Below are 25563 nucleotides of genomic sequence, written 5' to 3'. Positions count from 1 at the left end.
ATTACAGTAAGTGCGTATTATACTTTTTTCACGTGTCAAAAAAACAGGACAACACAACAACAACAACAACAACAACAACACAGGACAGACAACAGTGCATTGGATAGTGCGGTATAAAGTGCAGTGCAGAGTTTTTACAGTGAGTCCAGTGCATATTCAGTCCTGGGCAGACTTGGGGGCGGGGGGGAGGGGGAAGCCAGAGTCATTTATCAGCCTGGCGGCTGAGGGGTAGAAACTGAGCCTGTGGCGGGCCTTCAGTGCCTTAGGCAGCCGCAACCTTCTTCCAGAGGGAAGCAGGGTGAGGAGGCCGTGGCCTTCCCTTCAACTACTCAGCAAATCTATCCATCTATCGTCCAAACCATCTTTACACTTTTTATACTAACAAAAAAGACTTTGCAAGCCCACACGTTTCTTCTGGAACTTATTTTTCTAGTAATTCTTAAGGTTTTTCGATTATAGGCAACACCTACAGTATATAGCGAGTATATGTGGGGAGCATGCAGCGCCTAGCCTGTAGAGAGAGCTACAGGACTGTGCTGGGATAATTGGGCGCCAGCTAGGGCTAATTATCCCATCAGCCACACTCCACCACAGTGCTGTAGCTCCCTCTACAGGCCAGATGCTGCATGCCCCCCACAATATCCTAGACTAAACTACTCAGATGACAGGGCAAGGCGTTTCAATTAGCTCATGAATGATTGTTGATCAGATCTCCACCCTACTTGTCAACGAAGGCATGGTGGACCATGAATATCAGGTCATTGGCGGAGGAGGGCAGTGGGGTCATGGTTGCGTTCAGGTACGTGTGGATCAGGTTGTGCATGGCATGAGCCAGGTGGCGGGGGTCATTAGGAAGGTCAAACCCTGGGAGGGAAGAGGATAGATCAGCACACACACACAAACACACACAAACAAGCACACAAGCACAAACACAAATCAAATCAAATCAAATTTTATTTGTATAGCGCATTTCTTACAAGATGCAACTCAATGCGCTTCACATACTGACAGAGCCGCAAGCAGGCAAAAGTAAAAAACCTGTACACTATGTAGCCAGGAAATACTATGTATAGTACATTGTATTTACTTTACGTCTTTTACCTCTTATTTACTGAGATATCAAAATTCATTTGAACATTTCTTAGATTTTAAATTCCTCTTTGTGGTGTCTCTTTCCCCATCCTCATTCTCACAGACACTCAAGTACCCTTTCCCGTCAAGTTGCATGTCCAAATAAGAGTTTTCAACATCACATCTTGTTAGGAGACTGACATACAATCTTGCTTAGTACTCTTATTTTGAAATGCGACTTGAGTTGAAAGGGTGCACTCGATGAGGAAAAAAACGAATAATACGTTTTCAAGAATATTTAGACATTATTATTTAAGAAACCTCTTGTAGTGGCAGCTTATACTACTACCATTACAGCTTCTCCCATAGGTGATGCAGCATTGCCCTCTTCCATAAGTTCATCCCAGATGGTAATCAATATGTATTTAGAGATAAAGCCACAGAGATAAGTCAGCATCACCTGTGTCCTCAGGTTTAGACAAACACACAACAGTAACCTGTAATGTTAATGATACACTAAAAATACACTGACTTTGAATTTAAAGTAAATAAAGGCCCTGGAATATATGTTATAAAACTAAAACTAACACTGAATTATGATGAGATGTTTGATGAGATGTTGATGATGAGATGTTTTAAAACTAACACTGAATTAAAGATGAGAATCACTACTATGACCCCATAGGAATTGTTGTATTACGTCCATAATGCAGGATGTTAATCATTCTCTCTCTGATTCTCATTCTCAGCTGCATTTAAAACTGACAGAGCCAGTATGTTATATTCAGTATAACAACAGCACAACCCCGAGTGTGATATTGCTTTTATACAACCGTTCTACAAGCGCCATTTATTAGTTAACAGTAATAAGCGACAACAGATTGTGATTTGTTTGTTTATTTAATCATTTATTTAGCTCTGCCAACACAAATAGTTACTCAACTTAACTTGCTCTTGAACTTGATCTGGACTGTTGCCAAGCAACCTGAACACAAATATTTTCCTGCCCAGCTTGCTACTTTGTGTAGGCCTACACACATTACTGCAGGCTGGCTACTTTGTATCATGTACATTTATCTGTACGTTTCCATTTATTGTGCAACCAGTGAAATAAGAGTCTGTTGACAGTCGCTTTAGTGGCATGTGTGATTATGACAAGTTAACATCAGACAGTGCGTTGCTCCATCACGTAGCCTAGCCTAATTAACGGTAAATGTAATAGAACACCTCTGCGGTGTGATACATAAAGGCTGCGTTTGTTAATTTGCTCTGAGAGCGCCGGAGCGCACACAACGCCATACTGTAAAGGGACCACGTCTTATTTAGCTTTTATTGACCATGCATTAGTCTACAGTCCTCGCTTACAATCCGCTTAAAATCCCATGACTGTTACACTTGTTATCCTCTTAGGTTTTGTCCTTTTGAATCATACTCGTAAAGCGCCTTGTGTTTCTCCGGTCACTTCTTGAAATGGGTTCACACAACAGTGTGAATTAAGGTATAGTATGCTGAATCAACTTTTTGCCCATCACTCCCTGGTGGTGAATGAGTGCACACTTGTTAGAAAAAGGGGACCTTCTGATAGCCTCTCCCATAGCAGACCCTGTGTGTGTGTGTGTGTGTGTGTGTGTGTGTGTGTGTGTGTGTGTGTGTCTGTCTGTGTCTGTGTCTGTGTTTGTGTTTGTGTCGAATCAAAGATTGAAGGTCTGTCTTTCGTTACAGCACTGTCCAATCAGGATGCAGCTCCTCTGCCCCCAGCTGTGTATCCATGAAGAGTGATCAGTCGATGGGTCATCCAGACCATTTTTCATAAAGAAAACATTGACAGTGAGCACCTGGACCTGTTCCTCTGCTTCCTCATGGCCCTCTCACTGGAGTCCAATCAGAAACTCCTACGAGGCCTTCTGACACCGACAGAAAGCAGCTCACAGACCAATAAGGAAACAGTCAAGTACATCAAGGAGAAGATCCAGGAGAATCCCTCTCCAGAGAGATGCATCAATCTGTTCCACTGTCTGAATGAGCTGAATGACCATTCTCTTGTGGAGGAGGTCCAATACTATCTGTGGTTAGGAGATCTCTCAGAAGCCAAACTCTCACCTGCACAGTGGTCAGCTGTGGTCTTTGTGTTGCTGACTGGTGAAGACAACTTGGATGTTAACCTTGGCAGTTACTCCAGTTCAGAGGAGTGTCTCTTGGGGCTACTGCCAGTGTTCCGAGCCTCACGAACAGCCGTGTGAGTATCTCAATTAAAGACTGGGGAGGAAAAAAACGTTCTGCTATCAACACTGAGAACTCTGCAGACAAACAACACAAATCGAAGCTCAGTTTAGCTGTTTTCAGTCCATAGAACAGAACACATAGAACCATTGAACCTTTACCTCATATATCTTACTGTTACATCTTTTGTATTACTGTTATTACTGTTATTTTTCTATGAAGGTGGCCCTATTGCAGGGATGTAACCTCACAGAGAAAGGCTGTGAAGCGGTGGCCTCAGCTCTCAGCTCAAACCCCTCTAGTCTGAGGGAGTTGGTCCTCCGTTACAATAACCTGTGTGGAAGAGTGAAGCTGCTCTCTGCTGGACTGGAGAGTCCACACTGTAAACTGGAGAAACTGGTGTGAGTAGACATACTGGGTAATATACAGTATTGCACTTTTACTCAACATAATTCTTTTCTTTCTAATTATACAGGAATGAAATAAAGGTAACATTACAGATGTTAAAATGTGTTCCATTTAGACTGTCCTGACTCAGTTAAAATGGTTTACAGGAGGTTCCTGTTCTGCAGCACAAAAAGACAGAATCACATAACAATACAAAAAATAAAAACCAGAACAATCACAGAAGCAAGACAACAGCAACACATAAACAGCTCTACAATACTACAAAGGAGAGGACTTAAGTGGAGTGAGTAAGATGGCATACTGTGAGTTGGCTCAGTGGTTGCAGGTGTCTCCTTCCCTCAGATGGTGTTTATATGCCTGTTTGAAATATAAGATGCAGGTTGTTGCTCTAATGTAATATGGGATCTCATTCCATGTTTTAGTGTAGGCCTATGTGTGAAAAAATGATCTCTGACCGTAGTTGTTTTTGTAAACTGTAACTGGGATAAGTGCACGTGGAATTTATCTAGTGATGCGTTACTGTCTTGTGTTTTGTCTTGGAAGAAGAGCAGTACGGTAAGTTTTGTAGGGGAGTTGTTTTGGATCTGAAATAAATATTTAATGGCTAGAATAGACTACGGTGGAGCCTCTAGCCATACCCTGCAGAATATATTCCTACCACTAGGTAGAGCTCACACACTAACTGACATTTTAGAGAGCCAGTTCCAAATAAAAGGTGCAGACCTCTAACAGGCTGTACACCCCTGAAAGCTGACCGATGAAGACTTTCCCACCATACCACACATCTGAACAATTAGTTTCAGGATCATACGATTAAAGTCTTAAATCAGCTGACATTTCTTTCATTTCATTTTTAGGAGTTGTGATGTGTGTTGTGACTTTTTCGTGCAAAATGCACTTGAAATAACATTTGGATTGGTTGGATTTGATTCAGTTTTAGCAGGCCTTTGGAATCGAAGCACAAGCTGTTGAGATGTAGTTAAATATAATATATAAATAGTCTCCATGCGACGTCATAGCTTCTTTCTTCTTGCCCTGCAAATGGAATGGCATACATGGCAAGGGAAGTTTATTTGTATAGCACATTTCATACAACAGGGGCAATTCAAAGTGCTGTAGCATTAAGAAGTACAGTAAAAGAAGGATAGTAAATAAACATGTCAAGAATAGATACATATATATATAGAAAATAAATAGATAAACATTTAACAACATAATAAGACAATGAATAAAGCAGATATAGATAAAGGTGTTATTACTGCAACTGTATTCAAGCGCTGCTCTTCCCCATGGCGTGTGAGACACTCACCGCCTATCCTCCTCATATTCAGGATTTGTCTTGAAAACTGTAAATCCTCGCCCGTCTGCCATTTAAACACATCCGATTGGCTATCCCAGATCACTTTCTTGCCACACTAACAGGCCGAGGAGGGGGGTCTTGTTATGAAAGCTGGGGGTAGTAGGCGGTGTGAGCCCATGAATCTCCGCCCACGGTGTCTTTCCTCTGGTCGCCTCTCTCTGCTGTGTGGCTGGACGGTGGCACCGTGGCGCCGATGACAACCCCTCCAGGCTGCGTTCGTCAACTCGCTCTGACCGCGCCGGAGCGCACACTGGGTTCAACGCCATAAAGCGACCGAGTAATTTGATTGGACAAGAGGCATTCCGCGAGTGCTGATCAGAGTTCCAGAGCGAAACGACGAACGCAGCCCCAGCCTGGTGGTAGAGAACAGCAGCAGCAGCGGCAGCAGAACAGCAGCCGATCAGCCGGAGGAGAGAGAGAGAGAGAGAGAGAGAGAGAGAGAGGGGAATCAGAGACGGGATTCACGGCCTCCACCATGGCCTCTGAGACGGTCTCATCGTGCACGGGCTCTACGTTACTGCAGCCGATCAGCGACCTGATCAGCCTCCCGCTGGACCAGGTAGGCTGCGGGTTTGATTGAATAAACGCGACCAAGGTTTATAATAAGGGCTACGCTATATCTGGATTGGTCATCTCTCTCTGTCGCGTTTGGCGACAACATAGGACACACTGGACGGTGTACCCACCACCACCACGAATGCCAATCATCGTTAGACAGAGAGAGGCATAGCGATGGAAATTAAATCACTCCAAACGCCCGACATCAGAACAGAAATGCTGGTGTATTCTAGTCACGGCAGCCTCAGCCAGGGAGGGCTTTGCTATTTTATGTGATGTGAGTTCCTCTCTGCCTACCCCCTTTTGTTTGGATTGCGCATTATTCAATGGTAGGTCTCTCTTCGGGATGCGTATTTATCCGAGAAGCCTCTGCTGGGTAGGGTACGGTAGGGTAGGGTACGGTTTGGTTTGGGTAGGGATTAGGTTTGGGTAGGGTAGGGTATGGGTCACTGCTGTCACCGTGCACTTAGAGAAAGTTCCATTCATTCAGTGTGCAGCTGCGCCAGACAGTGTTGGAGCATACATACAACTTGTAGACTGCCACTCCTTTTCCCAGGCAGAACAGGGATATAGCCTACGGTGTCTGTGCGCCCATTTCCTAAAGTATGGATCTGCCTCATCATTGACCGTAGCGCGTAAAGGAAGAGGATTTTTTTTTTGGGTATCTGCGTTTTATGAAAAATGTGCGCTTGTCGTCGATGACGAAGCCTCGCTCCATAGATTCATTTTGGTCATCCCTTAAATCGATTAAACGGATATCGATGTTCTTTCGTAGCAAATCGCTTCTCGTTTTAATCAGATTTATTTGAGCCACGGATGCTGGTTCCCCATCAGTGCCGGACGGACGGTGCTGTCTGTGTGACGTATCGGTGTCGTTGTGTAACAAGGTGTGGTCCAAAAAATGACCACATGAAGATGAACTTTTCAAATTAAGGAGAGCATTAGGCTATCATTTAATCCTGTAGGTCCCACTCGTCATTTAGAATGGGCAAACATGTTATCAGATGCCCGTTTAATCCTCCTCACTGCCCCATCTAATCCCTCTCAATTGTGTTTCTGTCTTCGATTTTACAAGTTTCATTCCGTATTTCTAAGGAAGTAATGTTGCAATGTTTGAACTTGTATGTGAAGTCTGTTATGGCATACCTGTGCTAACACACACACACACACACAAACATGCAACCACCTACGCACACACGCCCCCCTCCCCCCCCCCCCCCCCCCCCCACACACACACACACACACACACACACACACACACACACACACACACACACACACACACACACACACAGACATACAAGGTCCTCTCTACAACAAGATCCAACTGCCTCCTCTAGAGGTACCCAGGGGCTGTGTACAGTCACAGCAGTAACTACTGCTCAGCTCAGCTCGGCTTAGCCCAGCTCGGCTCAGCTCAGCTCAGCTCAGCCTCTCTGGATCAGGATCAATCATTAACCCCCAGCTGGGACCAGTGTCCCTGACCCTGTCAGGTTTGACAAACAGCCCCCCTGGTCGCTGTGTGTGATGACCTGCTTGGTCCCACCTGTCATGAGCTGCCCTAAAGCCCTGTTGTATTTGCATGGCAGTTGTATAATCCTGTTTTAACAGTTTTACTGTTTATACTAGCATCACGTCCATGTCAACAAGACCTTACCGATACTATGTACATTAACTACTATGTCAATACAGTGGTTAATTCAGGAGGGAGGACGCTATGCTTATATTCAATCTTGTCTTCTTTTTTTGGGGGGGGGGGGGTTTCCCTCCATTATTAGACATGGTCCCATGTTTGTTTCCGGGCTCAGTGTGAACACCCTCCATCTTGTCTACCCGTGCTAACCGTCTCAGGCGGTCCCTGCCCTAGAGCAGCCGTGGAAAGCCACTCCTAAAGTGAAGTGTATCACCGAGAGTCCTGCCCTGTTTCTTCCGTATTGACACACGGCTTGTTTGCGTTTGGCCTTTATCCCTCCCTGCCATCTCTCGGGTGAGGAGATTGACGCGTGGACGTTGGCATGGCAATGGATTCCTTTATTTCTCCCCTTATCACAGGGAGAGGCTGTTTACCAACGGGGAGGACTACGCTGCTCCTCAAACACCTTTACCCCTGGGAGGGGGACGGGGCGGGGGGACGGGGCGGGGGGAGTGGCTCACTGAGTCACTGTCGCGTTCCTCAGGGACGCAGAGGTAGTCTGGTAGTCTGCGTCTGGCCCCACTCAACAGCCTGTAGGATGGAGGGGTGGAGATGTGGAGGGGTGGATGTGTGGACGGGTGTAGGTGTGGAGGGGTGGGGTCGGAGGGGTGGATATGTGGAGGGGTGGAGGTGGAGGTGTGTAGATGTGGAGGGCTGGATATGTGGAGGTGTGGAGGGGTGGAGGTGTGGAGGGGTGGGGGTGGATGTGTGGAGGGTTGGAGATGTGGAGGGGTGTAGATGTGGAGGGGTGTAGATGTGGAGGTGGATGTGTGGAGATATGGAGATGTGGAGGGGTGGAGATATGGAGGGGTGGAGATGTGGAGGGGTGGAGGTGGAGGGGTGTAGATATGGAGGGGTGGAGATGTGGAGGGGTGGAGATGTGGAGGTGGAGATGTGGAGGGGTGGTGGAGGGGTGGAGGTAGAGGGGTGGAGTTAGAGGGGTCGATATGTGGAGCGGTGTAGATGTGGAGGTTTGGTTACCTGCCAACCACCATATCTGGGTAAAGTTTAAAGGTTACTCTAACACTCGAACAGCCATGGTGGGGTCACGGTGACCCTGTGAGTGAAACATTTGTTATACCTTTGCACTCAATAACATTTCAGGACCCTCCTTTCATGACTTTTCCTAGATTTGGCATTCTGCCACCCAGTATTCTTACATTTTCAAAATCAGATCAGGATAAGGCACGGCTGTCCTAGAAAAGCCCCATGTCACGGTGGTTTTCCAGGGCCAATATTGACCAATAGGCAAAACAGTCAACTGAATGTTCCTTTTTCATTCTGCACAGATTCTTAGGCCCACATTTCCTCTCCCCAAGTCTCCTGCTCCAGTCCCTCCCTCCCTCACTTTCTCAAGCCCTCCCTCTCCCCTTCCCTCTCTTCCTCCCGCCCTCCCTCCCCCCTTCTCTCTGTTCCTCCCGCCCTCCCTCTCTCCTTCCTGCAAGTGTAGACAGGAATGCTCCAGCACCAGATCCCCTCCCACGTTGGCCCGGCCTTCTCCAAGAATGTTGCACGTTCATGAGCTCAACGTTTTTATACAAACTTGGATTCCCCCCCCTCCACCTCCTTTGGCTCTTCCTCCTCCTTTTCCCCCCACCCCCCTCCCCTCTCCTCTTCCCTTCTTCTGACCATGTTTTTCCCTTCATAGCCACAATCAACGTACCCATCTTCTGATGACCCGTCTTCTACTTCCAGCATGATAATGCACCATGTCACGAAACAAAGTTCGTCTCAAACTGGTTTCATGAGCATGGCAATGAATTCACTGTTCTTCAGTGGCCTTCTCACTTCATCTGGATCTGAGTCCAATAGAACACCTTTGGGATGTGGTAGAACGGGAGATTCTGAGAAAAATCTGCAGGAATTGCGTGATGGAATCATGTCGTCATGGACCAGAATCTCGAAGGAACGTTTCCAACATCTTGTGGAATTAATACCACGAAGAATTGAGCCTGTTTTGAGATCAAAGGGAGGCCGCCCCTACCCAGTATTAGTAGAGTGTTCCTAATTAAGTGTTCGGTGACTGTATATATCCATTGTATCTGTACTTATTGTCTTGTAGCCTATTCGAAGCCTACTTGAGTGAGGCTCTGCCAGTGTCAACCTCTCCCTGGGCTAATGCATTGGTACCAGGCTACTGACAGAAGCAGGCAACACACACACATACACACACATACACACATACACACACACACACACACACACACACACACACACACACACACACACACACACACAGCAGGCCGGTAGTAAACCACACAGGAGATGAGATCTGCATCAAAGAAGTTTTGCAATGTATTTGTTTATGAAAATATGGAGGGTTGGGTTGATGGAGCGCCCTCTGTGCCATTGGCTCCTGAACTCTCCCCCACATACACACACACACACACACACACACACACACACACACACACACACACACACACACACACACACACAGGTGTCATCCTCGGGGGCCAGCTTGTCAGATCCCTGTCCATGGTGGAGGATTATGTCAGGGGTGCTGCTAACTTCATCAATAAACCAGCCAAATGTTGCATTCATTTGCATTCATAAAGTTGGATGTCTGTTTCAGTGCCAGACACTGTGTGTGTGTGTGTGTGTGTGTGTGTGTGTATATGTGTGCTATAATGGTAGCTGTGTAATCTGAGCAGACTCTACGCAGCATTCCTCCTTCCTCTCTGTCTCTCTATCTTTGTACTGTCATAAATATGCCTTCAGCATGTATGGGATTGCCGTGTGTGTGTGTGTGTATACATGTGTGCGTGCGCATGTGTGTACGTGTGTGTACGCTTCTGTGGGTGGAACTAGTTGTGGCTTGCCCCCAGGTTGGCAGCCTCCGTGGTAACGTGATCACCTGTGAGACTGTTTAGACTGTAGGTGATCTGGCCCTGCCAGGTCTGGGACGTCCAGGTGACACACGCCCACCTCCTGTCCTGAGGTATCCCACAGGTGCAGCCAGGCATCGAGTAACGTCGGGCTTAAGTGCCTTACTCAAGTGCCCCACTGGGTGGTGTTCCCAGGTGGGGTTTGGAACCCATGACCTTCTGATCACCAGTCAAACTCACCATCCACTAGGCCAGGCCACCACTACCCCACCGTTGAACTGTTGAACGCTGTCCCTAATTAGGTGTAAATGCTCGGGCTGGACGTTGTTGTTGTTGTTGTGACTGCTCCAAGTTGTGTTGTTAGATAAATAAAGACTGTAGACAAGGTTGTGTAGATAAATAAAGACAGTAGACTAGGTTGTTAGATAAATAAAGACTGACACAGACACACCCACACAGACCTTGGGGTGTGAGAATCACTGAATCATTGTGCTATTTATGACACATCGAATTCAGCAAACTGCAAAAACCAAAAAAGAGCGGGTCAATTTGTCCATTTAATGAAAGAGAGAGATAGATCTATAGAGAACGGTTCCCCTGCCATACTGGACACGACTGCAGATTTTACAGTCTTAATGTAGCCCTCCCTGACCAGGTCCAGATGGAGGACAATGGCTGTGACATAAAGCTTTACTGTCACGCAGAGCAGGGTGAAAATTCTGGAGGCCTTCGCCATAGTAACCACCAGCGTTTTTAGTACCCCGTCCAGCCTTGTGTCATTAAGATGAACTCCTTCCATTTCTTCCTTCTTCTTTTTGTTCTCGTTCTTCTTCTTCTTTTTCGGAGGTGGAGTTTTATGGCGCTTGGCGTTACGACAGGGGTTTTAAGACTCCGCTCAGCCCGACGCCAGCAGCCCTCCGACGCGCCTCGGCTCTTTATCGCGTCTCCGTGCTCTGTGTGACCTTCACGGTGTGATGACACTCCTCTTGTGTGGAGAGAACCACGCAGCGTACAATGCTCGCTTTTATATGGGTTTGTAAACCCGACCAAGGGTCGGGCACACAGAAAACAATCACTGTGCTGTGTGATTTATCGGACTGCAGTTTGTTACAGTGTGTGTGTGTGTGTCGTTTCATATCCCCCCCCCCCCCCACACACACACACCACGTCTCTGTACAACAATCCCTCTTCTGTTGCTGCCTCCACTAGTCCCCTGGTGCCTCTGATGGGACAGCAGCGGGGGGGGGGGGGGGGGTTCGATCCCCTGCTGGGACCCGATATGCATTCGCCGCACTCTGTGAATTCCGTTGATCGAAGGCGTCCGCTAAATGGTTCTGTTGTCTTCTTTAAAAAAAGCGTCGGAAAACTCTGTTGTTACTCTGCACTGTGGTGTCCTGTCATGGATGAAGGGTGTGGGTGTTTGCAGGTCTAAAGCCCTCTATCCCCCCAGTCATCTCTCTCTGTCCCCAGCCCTGTCCCAGGCCCTTCCCTCCCTCCCTCCCTCCTCTCCCCAACCCTCCCTCCCCTCTCTCCCCAGCCGTCCGTCCCCTCTCCCCAGCTCTCTCTCCCCAGTCATCTCTCTCTGTCTCCAGCCCAGTCCCAGGCCCTTCCCTCCCCTTTCTCCCCCCCCCTCTCCCCAGCCCTCCTTCCCCTCTCCCCAGCTCTCTCTCCCCAGTCATCTCTCTCTGTCCCGAGCCCTGCCTCCCCCCTATCCCTCCCCCCTCCCCCCTCCCCGCTCTCCCCAGGGGTATCTCCAGGACAACAAGGCTCAGTCCTGATCTCTCAGAGGAGGCTCATTTCCCTCCCCACTCTGTCTAATTGGTGCACCTCAAGGGAGCCTATTCGTCCCAATTGATTTTTTCCTTCCTCCCTTTGGCTGCTGTGATAGACTGCTGCTCATGTAGCCTAGCCTAGAGTGATCGACTGCTGCTCATGTAGCCTAGCCTAGAGTGATAGACTGCTGCTCATGTAGCCTTGCCTAGAGTGGCACCATGACGAGACAGAGTGGTTTCCCCAGAGGGTCGCAGTCGTAACAGAAGAGAATAGGTGGCGTTAGATAAGCGAACCAACAAAGAAATGTGATTCTGTCGTTTCCAGACTGCGTTTTTTCTTTTCTTTCAATACTCTACAGTGCCCTTCGTAAGTAATGGGACAGCATTTACTATGAGGTTGAAGAAGAGATTGTCACCTTTTAATTGATGGTATTTGTACTCATATTCATTTCGCCACTCAGAAATTAAACACTTTTTTTTCAAACAAAAGGAGATTGGGAAGGGGGGGTGGAAGGTTTATGGGAATTTTGTATTTCTACTGGATTTTTGTTATTCTATTTCTCTTGTTCATTTATATGTTACCACTCCCTTGTACCATTCCCTGAAGAAATAATAATAAAAAATTGATCACAAAAAAAAAGAAATTAAACACTTTTTTATGCATAGAAGAAAGTAATCCTCGCTCTTCCATTACATATGCAGGTCACTGTATTTTTGAGAATGTACAACCTCCAAGTCAAGGGTTTATTCCGATTATCCAATTATTGGTATATACAGTACAGGCTAATACATTAACAAAGAGAAACATTCTTCTGCATTCCGCATTTTTCAAAACCACCCAGAAGAGAGAAGCAGTCACGATACAGTGTTATGACCCAATTCCCTCTGAATCCCGGCTGCTGGAACTTCAAAGGCCAATCTCTCTTTGTTTACTCTGAGCAAATCTCATTGTGGCTCTCAGAGCAATCTGTTGGGGATGAAGTTAAATAACCTGTATCGACCAGACCCAGGCCCGTTACGTAACAGGGCGATCATTGTTGCCCCAGTACACATGGGCCAGAACTCGTCAATGCTCAGGGCTGGCTCTGGCCTGCGCCGTTCTGCTTAGCTGCTGCCTCTGAAAGGTTGGGCTGAACAGAAAACGCTGACTCGGGCAGGAAGTGGCTTTTTGATTAAACTAGGTGCTTTTGGAACTTGCGTCATGTCTTCTTACTCTGGGTGTTGCGTTTGGACTTAAGGCCGAGGTTTAGAAAAGGCTGCACAGGCTAGGCTTACAGTATATAGGCAGGAATACATACATACGTACATGCGTACACACACACTAACACACACATACAATACAGACATACAGTATCAGGTTTACTGGCAAAGCCATCTGACATTTTTTTTCCTCTTATGTTTTTTATTATTTTCTTCACAAACATCCAAAAAGGCAGTTCAATGCGTTTTACACATGGGTATTCCCAAAAACAGAAAGGGATTTTGTCCTAGCTTAACAAATTCTTGACAATTTCCTCATATTCTTCCGTCAGCCGTTTCAGAGTCTGTCCTAAACAACACACAGGTCCTCAGTGTCTGTCCTGAACAACACACAGGTCCTCAGTGTCTGTCCTGAACAACACACAGGTCCTCAGTGTCTGTCCTGAACAACACAGGCCCCCCAGGGAGTGTCTCTCTGGAACTAGGACAGTAGTTCAGCCAAACGCTGCATCATGTGCTGCATTGACCAAAACATCACATGGTTAGGTGGGTAAGATTATGCCGGGGTGGGCGGGTGGGGTGCCTGGGTGGGGTGGGGTGCCAATGAACTGTCTGTGCCAATGAATGAATGAATGATTGAATGGACTGTTAACCTCACTTTCTATATACTGTTAACGTCACACTTTTTAAATACTGTTAACCTCACACTGTCTATACTGTTAACCTCTACGGTATTTTCCATACTCCCCTGCCTGTGGAAGCCCCTATCCCCCTGCCCTGGCCTTTATTTAAGTGTGTGAGTGTGTTTGTGTGTGTGTATGTGTAATATGTGTGTCTGTGTGCGTGCATTGTTGTGAAACACCTGTCGTGGTTGTCAATCAACACAGCTCCCGGGCTTGGCCTGGGAGCATCAGTTTCCGACCGTGAATTAGCGCCTCCAACTACAAATCTGTCTCCTAGCTAGAAGATTTAGCCCAGCCCAGCAGTGCTTCAGAAACACAACTAATGACACAAAGCTCTGAAGCAAATACAGTAGAAGCAGATTTGTTTTCTTTCGCTGACTCATCGTGTACTGTCAGCCATCTTGTACTGTCCAAGTTTGGCTCCAGATTTAAAGGAACCAAAGCAAAATCGATGCACAACAAAAAAAATAAAAATACCTTCATGAATATTCATGACGGCGAGACTTTGTGTTGTCATGTGAAGCGCCGTTCCGCCAAGTTAGCGCGATGACATCTGATTGGCCACGATGATAAGACGCCGCCGACAGGACCAATGAGGGGAGGGTCTCTGTCGTCGCCCTCCAGTCATGCTTCCATCTTATTGGATGCTGAACGGCCTCTATGCACCAATAAGAAGCCAATCTCAGCCATCGATCGACCTTAACTTCAGCGCTGGTTGCATCGTCATCGGAATACTTTGATTCTTGCGTGCTGTGTAGAATCGTTGGAAGGTGTTTGTGCCTCTGGAGACTCACTATTGATCCTGGTGAAGTTGATCACCTATGTAATGAGGGAGAACGTTCTCACTTCGCCTTCAACCGCTATTCTGAAAAGGGACAGTTCACTTATTTTTATAAGTGAGAATTATAAAAAAAAATAAAAGAGAAAGAAAATAAATAATGTATTTGTTTTCTTCCCCTGAAAACCCTAGGGGTGGGTGACAGTGGCTTGATAAACAGAACCAACGTGTGGATTGAAGTCTGACCTTGCCCAGCTAGGCTCTTTTCAGGGCAAGGGAATAAAAATGTGTTTTTGTATTTTGCAGTGAGCTAATCCGGACTGGTATGGCTCCGTAGAAGACGTGGTAGAAGGTTTGGGTGGTGTGGTACACTGATAGAAGGATTGGGTGGGTTGGTACACTCACACTGTGGTAGAAGGATTGGGTGGTTTGGTACACTCACACTGTGGTAGAAGGATTGGGTGGGTTGGTACGCTGATAGAAGGATTGGGTGGGTTGGTACACTGATAGAAGGATTGGGTGGTTTGTTACACTCACACTGTGGTAGAAGGATTGGGTGGTTTGGTACACTGTGGTAGAAGGATTGGGTGGGTTGGTACGCTGATAGAAGGTTTGGGCGGGTTGGTACACTGTGGTAGAAGGATTGGGTGGGTTGGTACGCTGTGGTGGCAGTTCTGCACAGGAAGGGGATCAGCCTAACACTCGCCTCGCGGTGGGAATGTCCGTGACTTAGCAGGCTTATGTAACACAAGATTTTACGGCCTGGGATGATTTTACACATCCGCGTAAGAGAGCCATGGCCTCGTTAACGCTAATTATCACTGATACTCAAACACTATTGATGATACTACATTTAAACCTGACACTACACACACTGTAGCCTCTTCACGTTCTGACTCTCTCTCTCTCTCTCTCTCTCTCTCTCTCTCTTTCTCTCTCTTTCTGTTATGACTGGTACTCAAAGCGCTCTTGATAATGAGATGGAATGATTGTTTTCCGGTGTGAATGCTGTACAGCTTTGTGTGTGTGTGTGTGTGTGTGGAGGGGGGGGGGGGGCAATTGTGGATGAGTGGTGTTGTTGTATTATAGGCCTCAGCTATATTATGAATGAATGAAGAAGTGTTGATTCTCCAAAGCCCCTCTGGGCCATGTGCTGACAGCGTGTGTGTGTGTGCGTGTGTGTGTGCGTATGTGTGTGTGTTGTGCGTGTGTGTGCGTGTGTGTGTGTGTGTGTGTGTGTGTGTGTGTGTGTGTTGAAAGGTTGTCTATTCCATTTGTACTCTCCAGCCGTCCCCTTGCCTATGGCAAACAATAGGTATCCTAGCAACTGCTTGTATTTCTATTTCTGGATGATTGGTCTAGTGTTGGCCTGCAGAGAGCTGGGACATTGTATGGCTACAGAGTGTTTCTCCCTCTGAATCAATGTGTGTGTTTTATTTTTGATGGCTGTTGAGTGGACAAAAACAGAGGAGTGACAAAGACTGCAGATCTGCTACTGTCTCGAACCAGGTCTCTCTCTCTCTCTCTCCCTCCTCGCTCACTCTCTCTCTCTTCCTCACTCTCTCTCTCTCCCTCTCTTTCTCTCTCTGTCCTCTCTCACTCTCTCTCTCTTCCTCACTCTTTCTCTCTCTTCCTCTTTCTCTCTCTCTCTCTCTCTCTCTTTATCTTTTTAGATAAATAAAGATATAGTTGGAATACAAATGGACTCTCCCTATTGTGAGACAGCCGCCCCTCCCTCCCTTCCCTCCTTCGCCTGTCCTCCGATTTCTACCTCCCACTAGCCTCCAACTACCCCTACAGTATAATACAACATTATGTACAAAACATAAGGAATAAGGAATATCACAGACATACATATACAGTAATTGTTACCGGAAGCAACAGTATCCGTATCATCATCATCATCATCATCATCATCATCATCATCATCATCATCATCATCATCATCATCATCATCATCATCATCATCATCATCATCATCATCATCATCATCATCATGGTCTTTCTTGTAGCGTTCTGCTGAACAGTTCACATCAACGACGGTGTTCTCTGCCATTTACCAGGTAGGGATTAACGTCTCCTGTCCTCTGGTGAACATGAGAAACACTTCCGCTATGGCTGCCGTTTCTCCTGAGGTTTAATTTTACGCACTGAAGACTTTAATTTGTCATCTGGCTGGAGATGGACTCTCAATGCCTGTCCAATGACCTTCAGCAGCAACCGATGACACCACAGCAGCTGCCAAGTGCAGGCTATGCTAACATAGCTTAGCCTACACTTACATAGCCTAGCCTACACTAACATAGGGTGTGTTCGTAAATTCGCTCTGAGAGCGTCGGAGTGCACACTGGGTTCTACGTCATAGAGTGACCAAGTAATTTGATTGCACAAGAGGCATTCCATGAGTGCTGATCGGATTTCCAGAGCGTATTTACGAATGCACCCATAGCCTAGCCTACACTAATTGTTAATTGTTAATTGTTAATTTTATTTATAATGCGCCCCCCATCCAACTTTTACATCGGCCCGGGGCGCTAACATAACCTACCCTACGCTAGCATAGCCTAGCCTACGCCTTGTTCATGATGCTAGCGGTTGCACTGCAGTGCGCCCCTTTATGAAGAAGCCAACCAAATGAAAGACTTGATTATCATAGAGGCTTTTAACAAAAGAAATGGGATCACTGTTTGTCGTTGTCATGTCAGATCCGTCTGCTCTGGTGAGTGGGGCTGAGAGGCGTGGGTCACGTCACGTAGGTTGGCAAGGCAACTTGTAGGAAGATTGTTTATTTGTTTGCTTGTGTGTCTGTGGTGAAGGCCCTGCGTGTGGGATGTAACCGTTAGAGACCATTGTGTGCATTGTTCTATTCTTGTTTCATTCATTTACAGTATTTATTTATTTATTTATGTATTCATTCATTCATTCATTCATTAATTCAACCGGTTATTGCAGACACATTCTCTTCAAAAATAACTTATATATCAGCCATCTGTGTGCTGCCAAGGGGATCCTATTGAGGGCATTTATCGCCAGTGTTTTAGCTGATTTCCCAAAGCTCACGTTCACCCTCTAATTGGACAAGCAGCTGTCACAGAGGAGTGTGCTGTCCACTGTCCACTACTCTAGTTAGTAGCATGCAGTCCCATTGGACAGATAACCACCGCTCTGTTCAATCTGGCCAATAACAGGCAGTGTCATTTGGATGTGGTCCAGGGTAATTGATCGCAGTGTTGGGGGCAGAATTAAGGGCCTAAGGTTCATTTAGGATGGTGAAAATGTCAGTCACAGCACTTGTTTGTGAGTTTAGACCACAAGCACAGACGATGCACACTGATTACTGACTGTACTGTAGAAAGGACATGTTTAAGACATCTTTACAACTGGATGCTTTAGTAGTAACGGTCTCTCCAAGCCAATGCCAGGTCTTTGAACGCAGCAAAGTAAACTCCTATCAAAAAGAAATACTCTCTTGTTACCTTTAGGACTTAATGTCGCCTTTTCCACTCTGTGGCCTTTTTTGAATCAAGACAGCGAAACATTCATTGTGTTCTCATATACCGTATAGTACATTGCACAAGTCAACAGAAAAGTCAAACCATGATCAGTTCTGATTCTCTCTCCTTCAGGCTGGTTATCCCACCTCCCTTCTCCACTGACACTTTATAGGTAGGCAATTTACATATCGTTGTGCAATCAAATCATTGCACAGACACAGTCACGTGATATCTGCTTCCTGTTTACCAAGGAACAATGGATACCATTCCATTCCTCATTCCATTCCTCATTCCTCTCTTCATTCCATGCATTACAATGAGCCTCTTCTTGAGTTCTACCTCCACCAGCCTCTCCTGGGCTTGTAGCCTGGAACAGAGGAACAGACTTCAGAGACAGTCTCCAAGGTCAACAGCATGTCTACAAGGTCTTCAACAACATGTCTACAAGGTCTTCAACAACATGTCTACATGGTCAACATGTCTACAACAATGTCGGTACTATTGTCACTTTTGTTTCATTATCTTGAATTATGCCTATTGCCTTATTGTCTTGTGCTGCAGTATCAGGAACTGAAGCCTAAGAATTTTACTCTTACACTTGTGTAATGTGACGTAACAATAAAACTTGAAACGTGGACACAGTGTTGCATGAATGAGAGAGGAGAGGGAAGCGTTTGTGGGGTGGGTTAGAGGGAGAGTTGGCTGTCTGCCATTAACCCCATACCTTCACGCCTCATTCACTCACCAAGACACCTTTAAAGTCATTATCCTGGTTATTTAGCAACTTGCACTTCTCCTTTCTTCCCGGATGGGGGTTGAATGTGTGAATGAAAAGTTGTACAGTGAAAGTTTGGGTTATGTATGTTCAAACATTAAACTGCGCACACTGTTTCTGTTGTGTGTAATGGACTTTCCGGCTTTGGGCAACTGGATAAAGGAGTCAGTCTGGCTGTACTCAGCTGTTCCCAGACTTGTGGCTATGTTCCTGTGCTCTGCTGATCCCAGACCTGTGGCTATGTTCCTGTGCTCTGCTGATCCCAGACCTGTGGCTATGTTCCTGCACCATATTCACATTCACAGTGACGCTTCAGAAAAATATACATCAATATAAAAACCATTGGCTACCTTGAGCTGGTGCCAGAATTTCACGCACACACACACACACACAGACACACACACACACACACACACACACACACGCAACCGATGCATAGTTTTGACACCCACTCTCATCTACGTTATGGCCAGCGAGAGGACTACATTGTTGTCAATAAATCATATTAGCTGCCTAAGTGACTGGGCGGCTGAGAGTTATGTGCATAACTTGGAAGATGTCAAACAATGTTGGTTGAGGAGGACGCAGAGAGGAGGCAGGGAGACTGAGAGGCTTTGACGGAGGACATAGGAACACTTGTCCACCGCTGTGGACAGAGACAATGGTCCTCACTGTTGGCCTACATACATACTGTACACACACCCAGACATTGTCTCCCCGTTGGAGGAGTATAATGTTGACGAGCAACCCACTGGAGATGGGTTCTGTCTTTCTCTCTTTCTTCTCCCTCCCTTCCCCCTCCCCTCTGTCCATATACAGTATCTTTCTTTCTTGGTCTTTCTTTCTCTATTCCGTCTTCTCTCTCTCTCTCTCTTTTCACCTCTCTTTCCACACGCTAACACACACACTTCCTCTTCTCTTTCGTCTCAGGCACATTGTTTAGTCTTTGTTGGCATGGTGACAGAGATCCTGCGTAGCGACCACTGTGTTGACACGTCAGGCCAGAGATGTTGTTATGGTCATATCCTGCCGCGACCAGGCCAGAGGGCCTTACATAACCTTGCACATTTTCCCATAACATACTTCCTGACTAGAAACACTGTTCGGAGCGCGGATGACGTTTTAGAACCAACAGAAGTCCTGTCATTTTCAGTTAACGGTTAACCACACCAATGATGGCAAATTTACGATGTTTCATGGGAGCAAATTGATTTGAGTACGCTCCCTCGTTCAGTCACGCTGCTCTGGGAACGGAACCAGTGAGAACAAATCTTCCTCCATAATAATAACGGAATATTTTGTTGTGTAACCAACTGAATAGGCTTAACTGAAGCCTTTGTTTCTCGGGTGTGAGGGCAGTGTGTGTGCGTGTGTGTGTGTGTGTGTGTGTGTGTGTGTGTGTGTGCGCACGCACACATGTCTGTGCACTCATCTGTGTGTGTGTGTGTGTGTGTTGTCCGTGAAGGCTGAGCCAGAGTGCAGGCTGGCTGGGTGCAGGCTGGGCGCTGGACGCTCTCTGGGGAATGCTTGATTGTCAGGCTATTAATAGCCGGCCTGGACGCAGAGCCTGGCTGTGATCTGTGGCTTAGCACAGAGTAGAGAGCGCTGCAGGCCGTGTGTGTGTGGGTGTGTGCGTGAGCGTGTGTGAGAGTGTGTGCACGCACACGTGTGTGTGTGTGCGCGCATGCTTCCTTGCCGCTCCCTCTCTACCCACTCCCTCTGTACTCCCTCTCTACCCACTCCCTCTCTACCCACTCTCTCTAGACCCACTCTCTTTGGACCCACTCCCTTTGGACCCACTCCCTCTAGACCCACTCCCTCTGGACCAACTCTCTACCCACTCCCTCTGGACCCACTCCCTCTAGACCCACTCCCTCTGGACCAACTGTCTACCCACTCCCTCTGGACCCACTCCCTCTGGACCCACTCCCTCTGGACCAACTCCCTCTGGACCCACTCCCTCTAGACCCACTCCCTCTGGACCCACTCCCTCTAGACCCACTCCCTCTGGACCCACTCCCTCTGGACCCACTCCCTCTAGACCCACTCCCTCTGGACCCACTCCATCTGGACCCACTCCCTCTAGACCCACTCCCTCTGGACCCACTCCCTCTAGACCCACTCCCTCTGGACCCACTCCCTCTGGACCCACTCCCTCTGGACCCACTCCCTCTAGACCCACTCCCTCTGGACCCACTCCCTCTGGACCAACTGTCTACCCACTCCCTCTGGACCCACTCCCTCTGGACCCACTCCCTCTGGACCAACTCCCTCTGGACCCACTCCCTCTGGACCCACTCCCTCTAGACCCACTCCCTCTGGACCCACTCCCTCTGGACCAACTGTCTACTCACTCCCTCTGGACCCACTCCCTCTGGACCCACTCCCTCTGGACCAACTCCCTCTGGACCCACTCCCCCTAGACCCACTCCCTCTGGACCCACTCCCTCTAGACCCACTCCCTCTGGACCCACTCCCTCTGGACCCACTCCCTCTAGACCCACTCCCTCTGGACCCACTCCCTCTAGACCCACTCCCTCTGGACCCACTCCCTCTGGACCCACTCCCTCTGGACCCACTCCCTCTGGACCCACTCCCTCTAGACCCACTCCCTCTGGACCCACTCCCTCTGGACCCACTCCCTCTGGACCCACTCCCTCTGGACCAACTCTCTACCCACTCCCTCTAGACCCACTCCCTCTAGACCCACTCCCTCTAGACCCACTCTCTCTAGACCCACTCCCTCTGGACCCACTCCCTCTGGACCCACTCCCTCTGGACCCACTCCCTTTGGACCAACTCTCTACCCACTCCCTCTAGACCCACACCCTTTGGACCCACTCCCTTTGGACCCACTCCCTCTGGACCCACTCCCTCTGGACCAACTCCCTCTAGACCCACTCCCTGGGCTGACAACAGGACACTGTTGGGCATTCATACTGTGATTATATGATGTGTTACGTAGTCGTATTGAAATCTAACCCAAACTTTATCGCTCTTGTTGTCGATGACATTGTCAAAATCAGGCGCTGTCATGGGGAATTACCACGACGACGATGACGACTGACTTTGCCTCCCTTCTCCTGCCTCAGACTCAATCACCAGAAGCAATCATGGCACAGCACACACTCCTGTCTGACTGCAGAGCTTTGTGTGTGTGTGTGTGTGTGTGTGTGTGTGTGTGTGTGTGTGTGTGTGTGTAGTGTACGTACATTGTTTGATGTTTAACAGGAGCGGACATGCCTCCCCGCCTCTCCTCTCTTTCCCTGTCTCTCCCTGCTGGGGGGGAGGGTGCAGGGTTGGGGGATGGTGGGGGGTGGGTGGGGGAGAGGTTGGATGAGGACAAAAAAGTAGATTGTCTCTGTTTGCAGTTGGGGGAAGTTGGCTTCGTATCGGTTCCTTTTCGATGATTTATTTTAACAGGGAGTTCCGTCGAGATCAAGGTCTCCTTTTACAAGGGAGGCCTGCAGACACACAGTTTACAACCGCACATAATAATAAACATACACAATTACAACATTATAAAACACAAATCAGAAGAAAAAAAAAACATTTTCAACAAGCAATCAATAAAAACCTTAACTTGCCCCGAGCCGCACCTGAGCAACCCAACTGAAATGTTCTCTGCGGATTGTTCCAGATCAGCGGTGAGGTGCACCACAACTAAAAGCGGATTTACCCCCTTCGGAGGTGGGTTAACCAACTCTTGAGAACTCTGTTAGGTAATTGAGATGTTCTTGAACTTCAACAATGAGGTTGGGTAAGCCGAGAGTTCGTACAGTAGGGCTTAATACACAAACTGCCCTTCAGCAGATACCGCTCCTAATTCCTCCGGATTTCTACCTCCGCCAGCCCTCCCCTGGTGCCTTTCCTTTATGTGTTACTGCGCCATAGGAAATCTGCACATTCTTCATCACTACACCAACAGAGACATGCAGATCTATGTGTAGAGCTATAGATCTGCTATCACATCCTCTCCAGACTTCATGTGGATATTATGCTACATGCTAATGTAGCACCGCCTCCATATCTTGTATGACCTCATTGTTCTAATATGAGGAGTGTCCAGGTGAGTGTCTGAGAGCATACTTCCCTGGAGGGCACTCCATGTGAGTGTGGATGAGCTGCAACAGGCCCAGATGGAGACCTCTGTGAAAAGACCAACCATGATCTTTCCAGGGGTGACCAGTTTTCTGGTGGTTCAAACGTGTGAAAAGGCCAACCATGATCTGTCCAGGGGTGACCTGAACTCTGTGGTGGTTTGAACGTGTGAAAAGGCCAACCATGATCTGTCCAGGAGTGACCTTATCTCTATGTCTGACGAGTGAAAAGACCAACCATGATCTATCCAGGGGTGACCTGATCTCTGTGGTGGTTTGGACGTGTGAAAAGGCCAACCATGATCTATCCAGGGGTGACCTGATCTCTCTGTCTCTCAGGGTGATAAACACTGATTCAGGCCAGCCATGATCTGTCCAGGGGTGACCTTATGGCGTCTATAGAAGCTGTAGAATAGCCTCATGTGTTAGGGAGAGGTGTTTCTCTCGCAACCACGCTTGCAATACTCACTCCATATTGGTATTTATTTATTCTTTCGGTTATAGTTTGCAGCCTTCATTGGTAAAGTGCAGTATATCACCCTGAATCACAGTGTTTCTCCTACAGTCGGAAGCAGTGGAGGCTGGTAGAGGTAGACATCGGAGGACAGGCTCATTGTAATGCTTACAATTAAAAGAACTAATCAGTTATGATGCTTTCATAACGATTTTAAAGGACTTAGAAGGTGAAAGTATTGGAAATTGTCATTGCTTTTAATTCAGTATCCGTGCCCACCCAAACCTGCTTTTCATTTCTTGCTATTTTGTATTATGTTATCTTATCTTATTATCTGTGTATTGAATGTATGCCTGTGTCCTTGTGCTGCCCCTCGTGGCCAGGTCCCTCTTGGAAAAGAGATTCTTTATCTCAATGAGGTCACCTGGTTAAATAAAGGTTAAATAAAAAATAAAAATGCATGACACAGAATAAGGAATGGTGTGTTTGATACCGTTCCTCATTCCGTTCCATGCATTGCAATGAGCCCGTCCTCCGATTTCTACCTCCACCAGCCTCCGATGGCTGAAAGTCGTCATGTGCTCAGTGGTAAGACTGACCAGTTCCTGTTTCACTTTCGAGTGCTTTAGTCATCATGTGTATTGCATAATCTGACTGATTCCCGATATTGTGATTAGTATTCAAAGTTTACCCCTTTGTCGGCTCCTCTCCTCTCCCTCCTCCCCTCCATCCTCCCCTGTTCCTCCCTCTGTCGACCTTCATTTATTTACTCTGTCGTTCATCACTGTTAAAAGACCCTCCCGTCGCGTATCAAATATGGATACAGCCTTGGATATCTGTGTAACCACCTACCCGGAGCCTCCGTGTTAAAGGGGAAGGTTCAGCCTGTTCAATAATAATAATGTCATTATTTTATTTACCATGCAATCAAGTTGTGAGTCAATTGTGCCTTGCTCAAGGGCACCACGGCGGTGGTAGGCACCTTAGATATGATGCCAGCAACCCTCCAGTCATCAGCTCACATGCAGCTCCCTCCTGAGGCGGGGATCGAACCAGAGACCTTTCGATTGCTAGCCGACCTCTCTAACCTCTAGGCTACCGCCTCCGTTAAAGGGAAGGTCAGCCCGTTTAAATGGGAATGTTCAGCCTGTTTAAACGGGAATGTTCAGCCTGTTTTCATCCTTCAGGTGAAATAGCGTCTTTCCCTGAGTTGTCCTCATAGGCCAGTAGTGAAAGCTTCATCATGGAAGCTTCTCCATTCTCCACTTTTTTAAAATTTATTTTTTTACTTTGCTACCACAGCGCAGGCTAACAGTTAGCAGAGCCCGCGTTATCAGACAGGATTTCGACGGACTCTAAGTCGGCACCGTTCAAATGACACGCCAAATCTCCTCAGAGGAACAAAGTTTAGCTGTGAGTTACGGCAACTGACTTTCTTTTTTTGATGTGCATGCTAACGGTTAGCATGCGCTGTGGTCGTAATGGATGGGGTTGCCAGCTCTCCCCTATTAGCCAGAATGTCCCGTATTTTGAGCTGGATAAATATATACAGGACTTCCCTTGTCCCATATATATTATATCAACAAGACAGTAGTTTCCCTCTTCACATTAATTGCCATGTGAGGATACTCATTCCACGACACATATGAACGAAAACACACGTATTTTGGCCGTCTTCTGTGGTTCCCCTTCAGTGTCATTATTTTAATGTATCTTAGTCACAATATGTAAAGAACTAAGATTAGTATCAACACCGCGCCCCCCCGCCCCCCGGTGCTGGTTCCGCCTCCCTCCTGTTCTCAGGCCGCTCAGCAGAACAGCACTCGCTGTTGAGGTGAGTCACCCCTGAAGAGGCTGATGGTACCAAGACAGCACCAGGGGAACGGGACGTAACGCTACAACGCTACGGAAGAAAAAAGAAAATCGCTATATGCTAATGAGAGGCTATATATAGCAACCTGCTAGTGTGTTTGAAGTGAATGAGACGACTAGGCCCGGCTGGGAGGGAGGGAGGGAGGGAGGAAAGGAGGGAGTATGGCAGCTTCAAAGAGATTATTTCTGGGACATGGTGGTGGGTTTCTAATCCTGGAAGATGTGAGCGAGCGCTATTTTGGATAAGTAATAAGTAGCCACGGAGGAGTTAGGCGTGTTTATGTAGAGTCATCGGGG

At 47.3% G+C, this 25563-nt stretch overlaps 1 protein-coding gene across 1 annotated transcript in view; it reads left to right on the top strand.

Moving 5' to 3' along the window:
* Positions 1-5534: 5534 nt before the first annotated feature.
* mboat2a (membrane bound O-acyltransferase domain containing 2a) overlaps positions 5535-25563 on the top strand; it is a gene marked incomplete at both ends in the record, with an annotated part of 61576 nt that continues 41547 nt past the window's right edge. Inside the window, 1 exon segment of the mRNA XM_080549322.1 lies at positions 5535-5618. Within this exon segment, the coding sequence (XP_080405448.1) occupies positions 5535-5618 (84 nt within the window).

This window comes from Nansenia antarctica, assembly GCF_963989245.1.
Source record: "Nansenia antarctica genome assembly, chromosome: 1".
Lineage (NCBI taxonomy): Eukaryota > Metazoa > Chordata > Actinopteri > Argentiniformes > Microstomatidae > Nansenia > Nansenia antarctica.
This window is presented reverse-complemented; position numbering and strand designations above follow the sequence as displayed.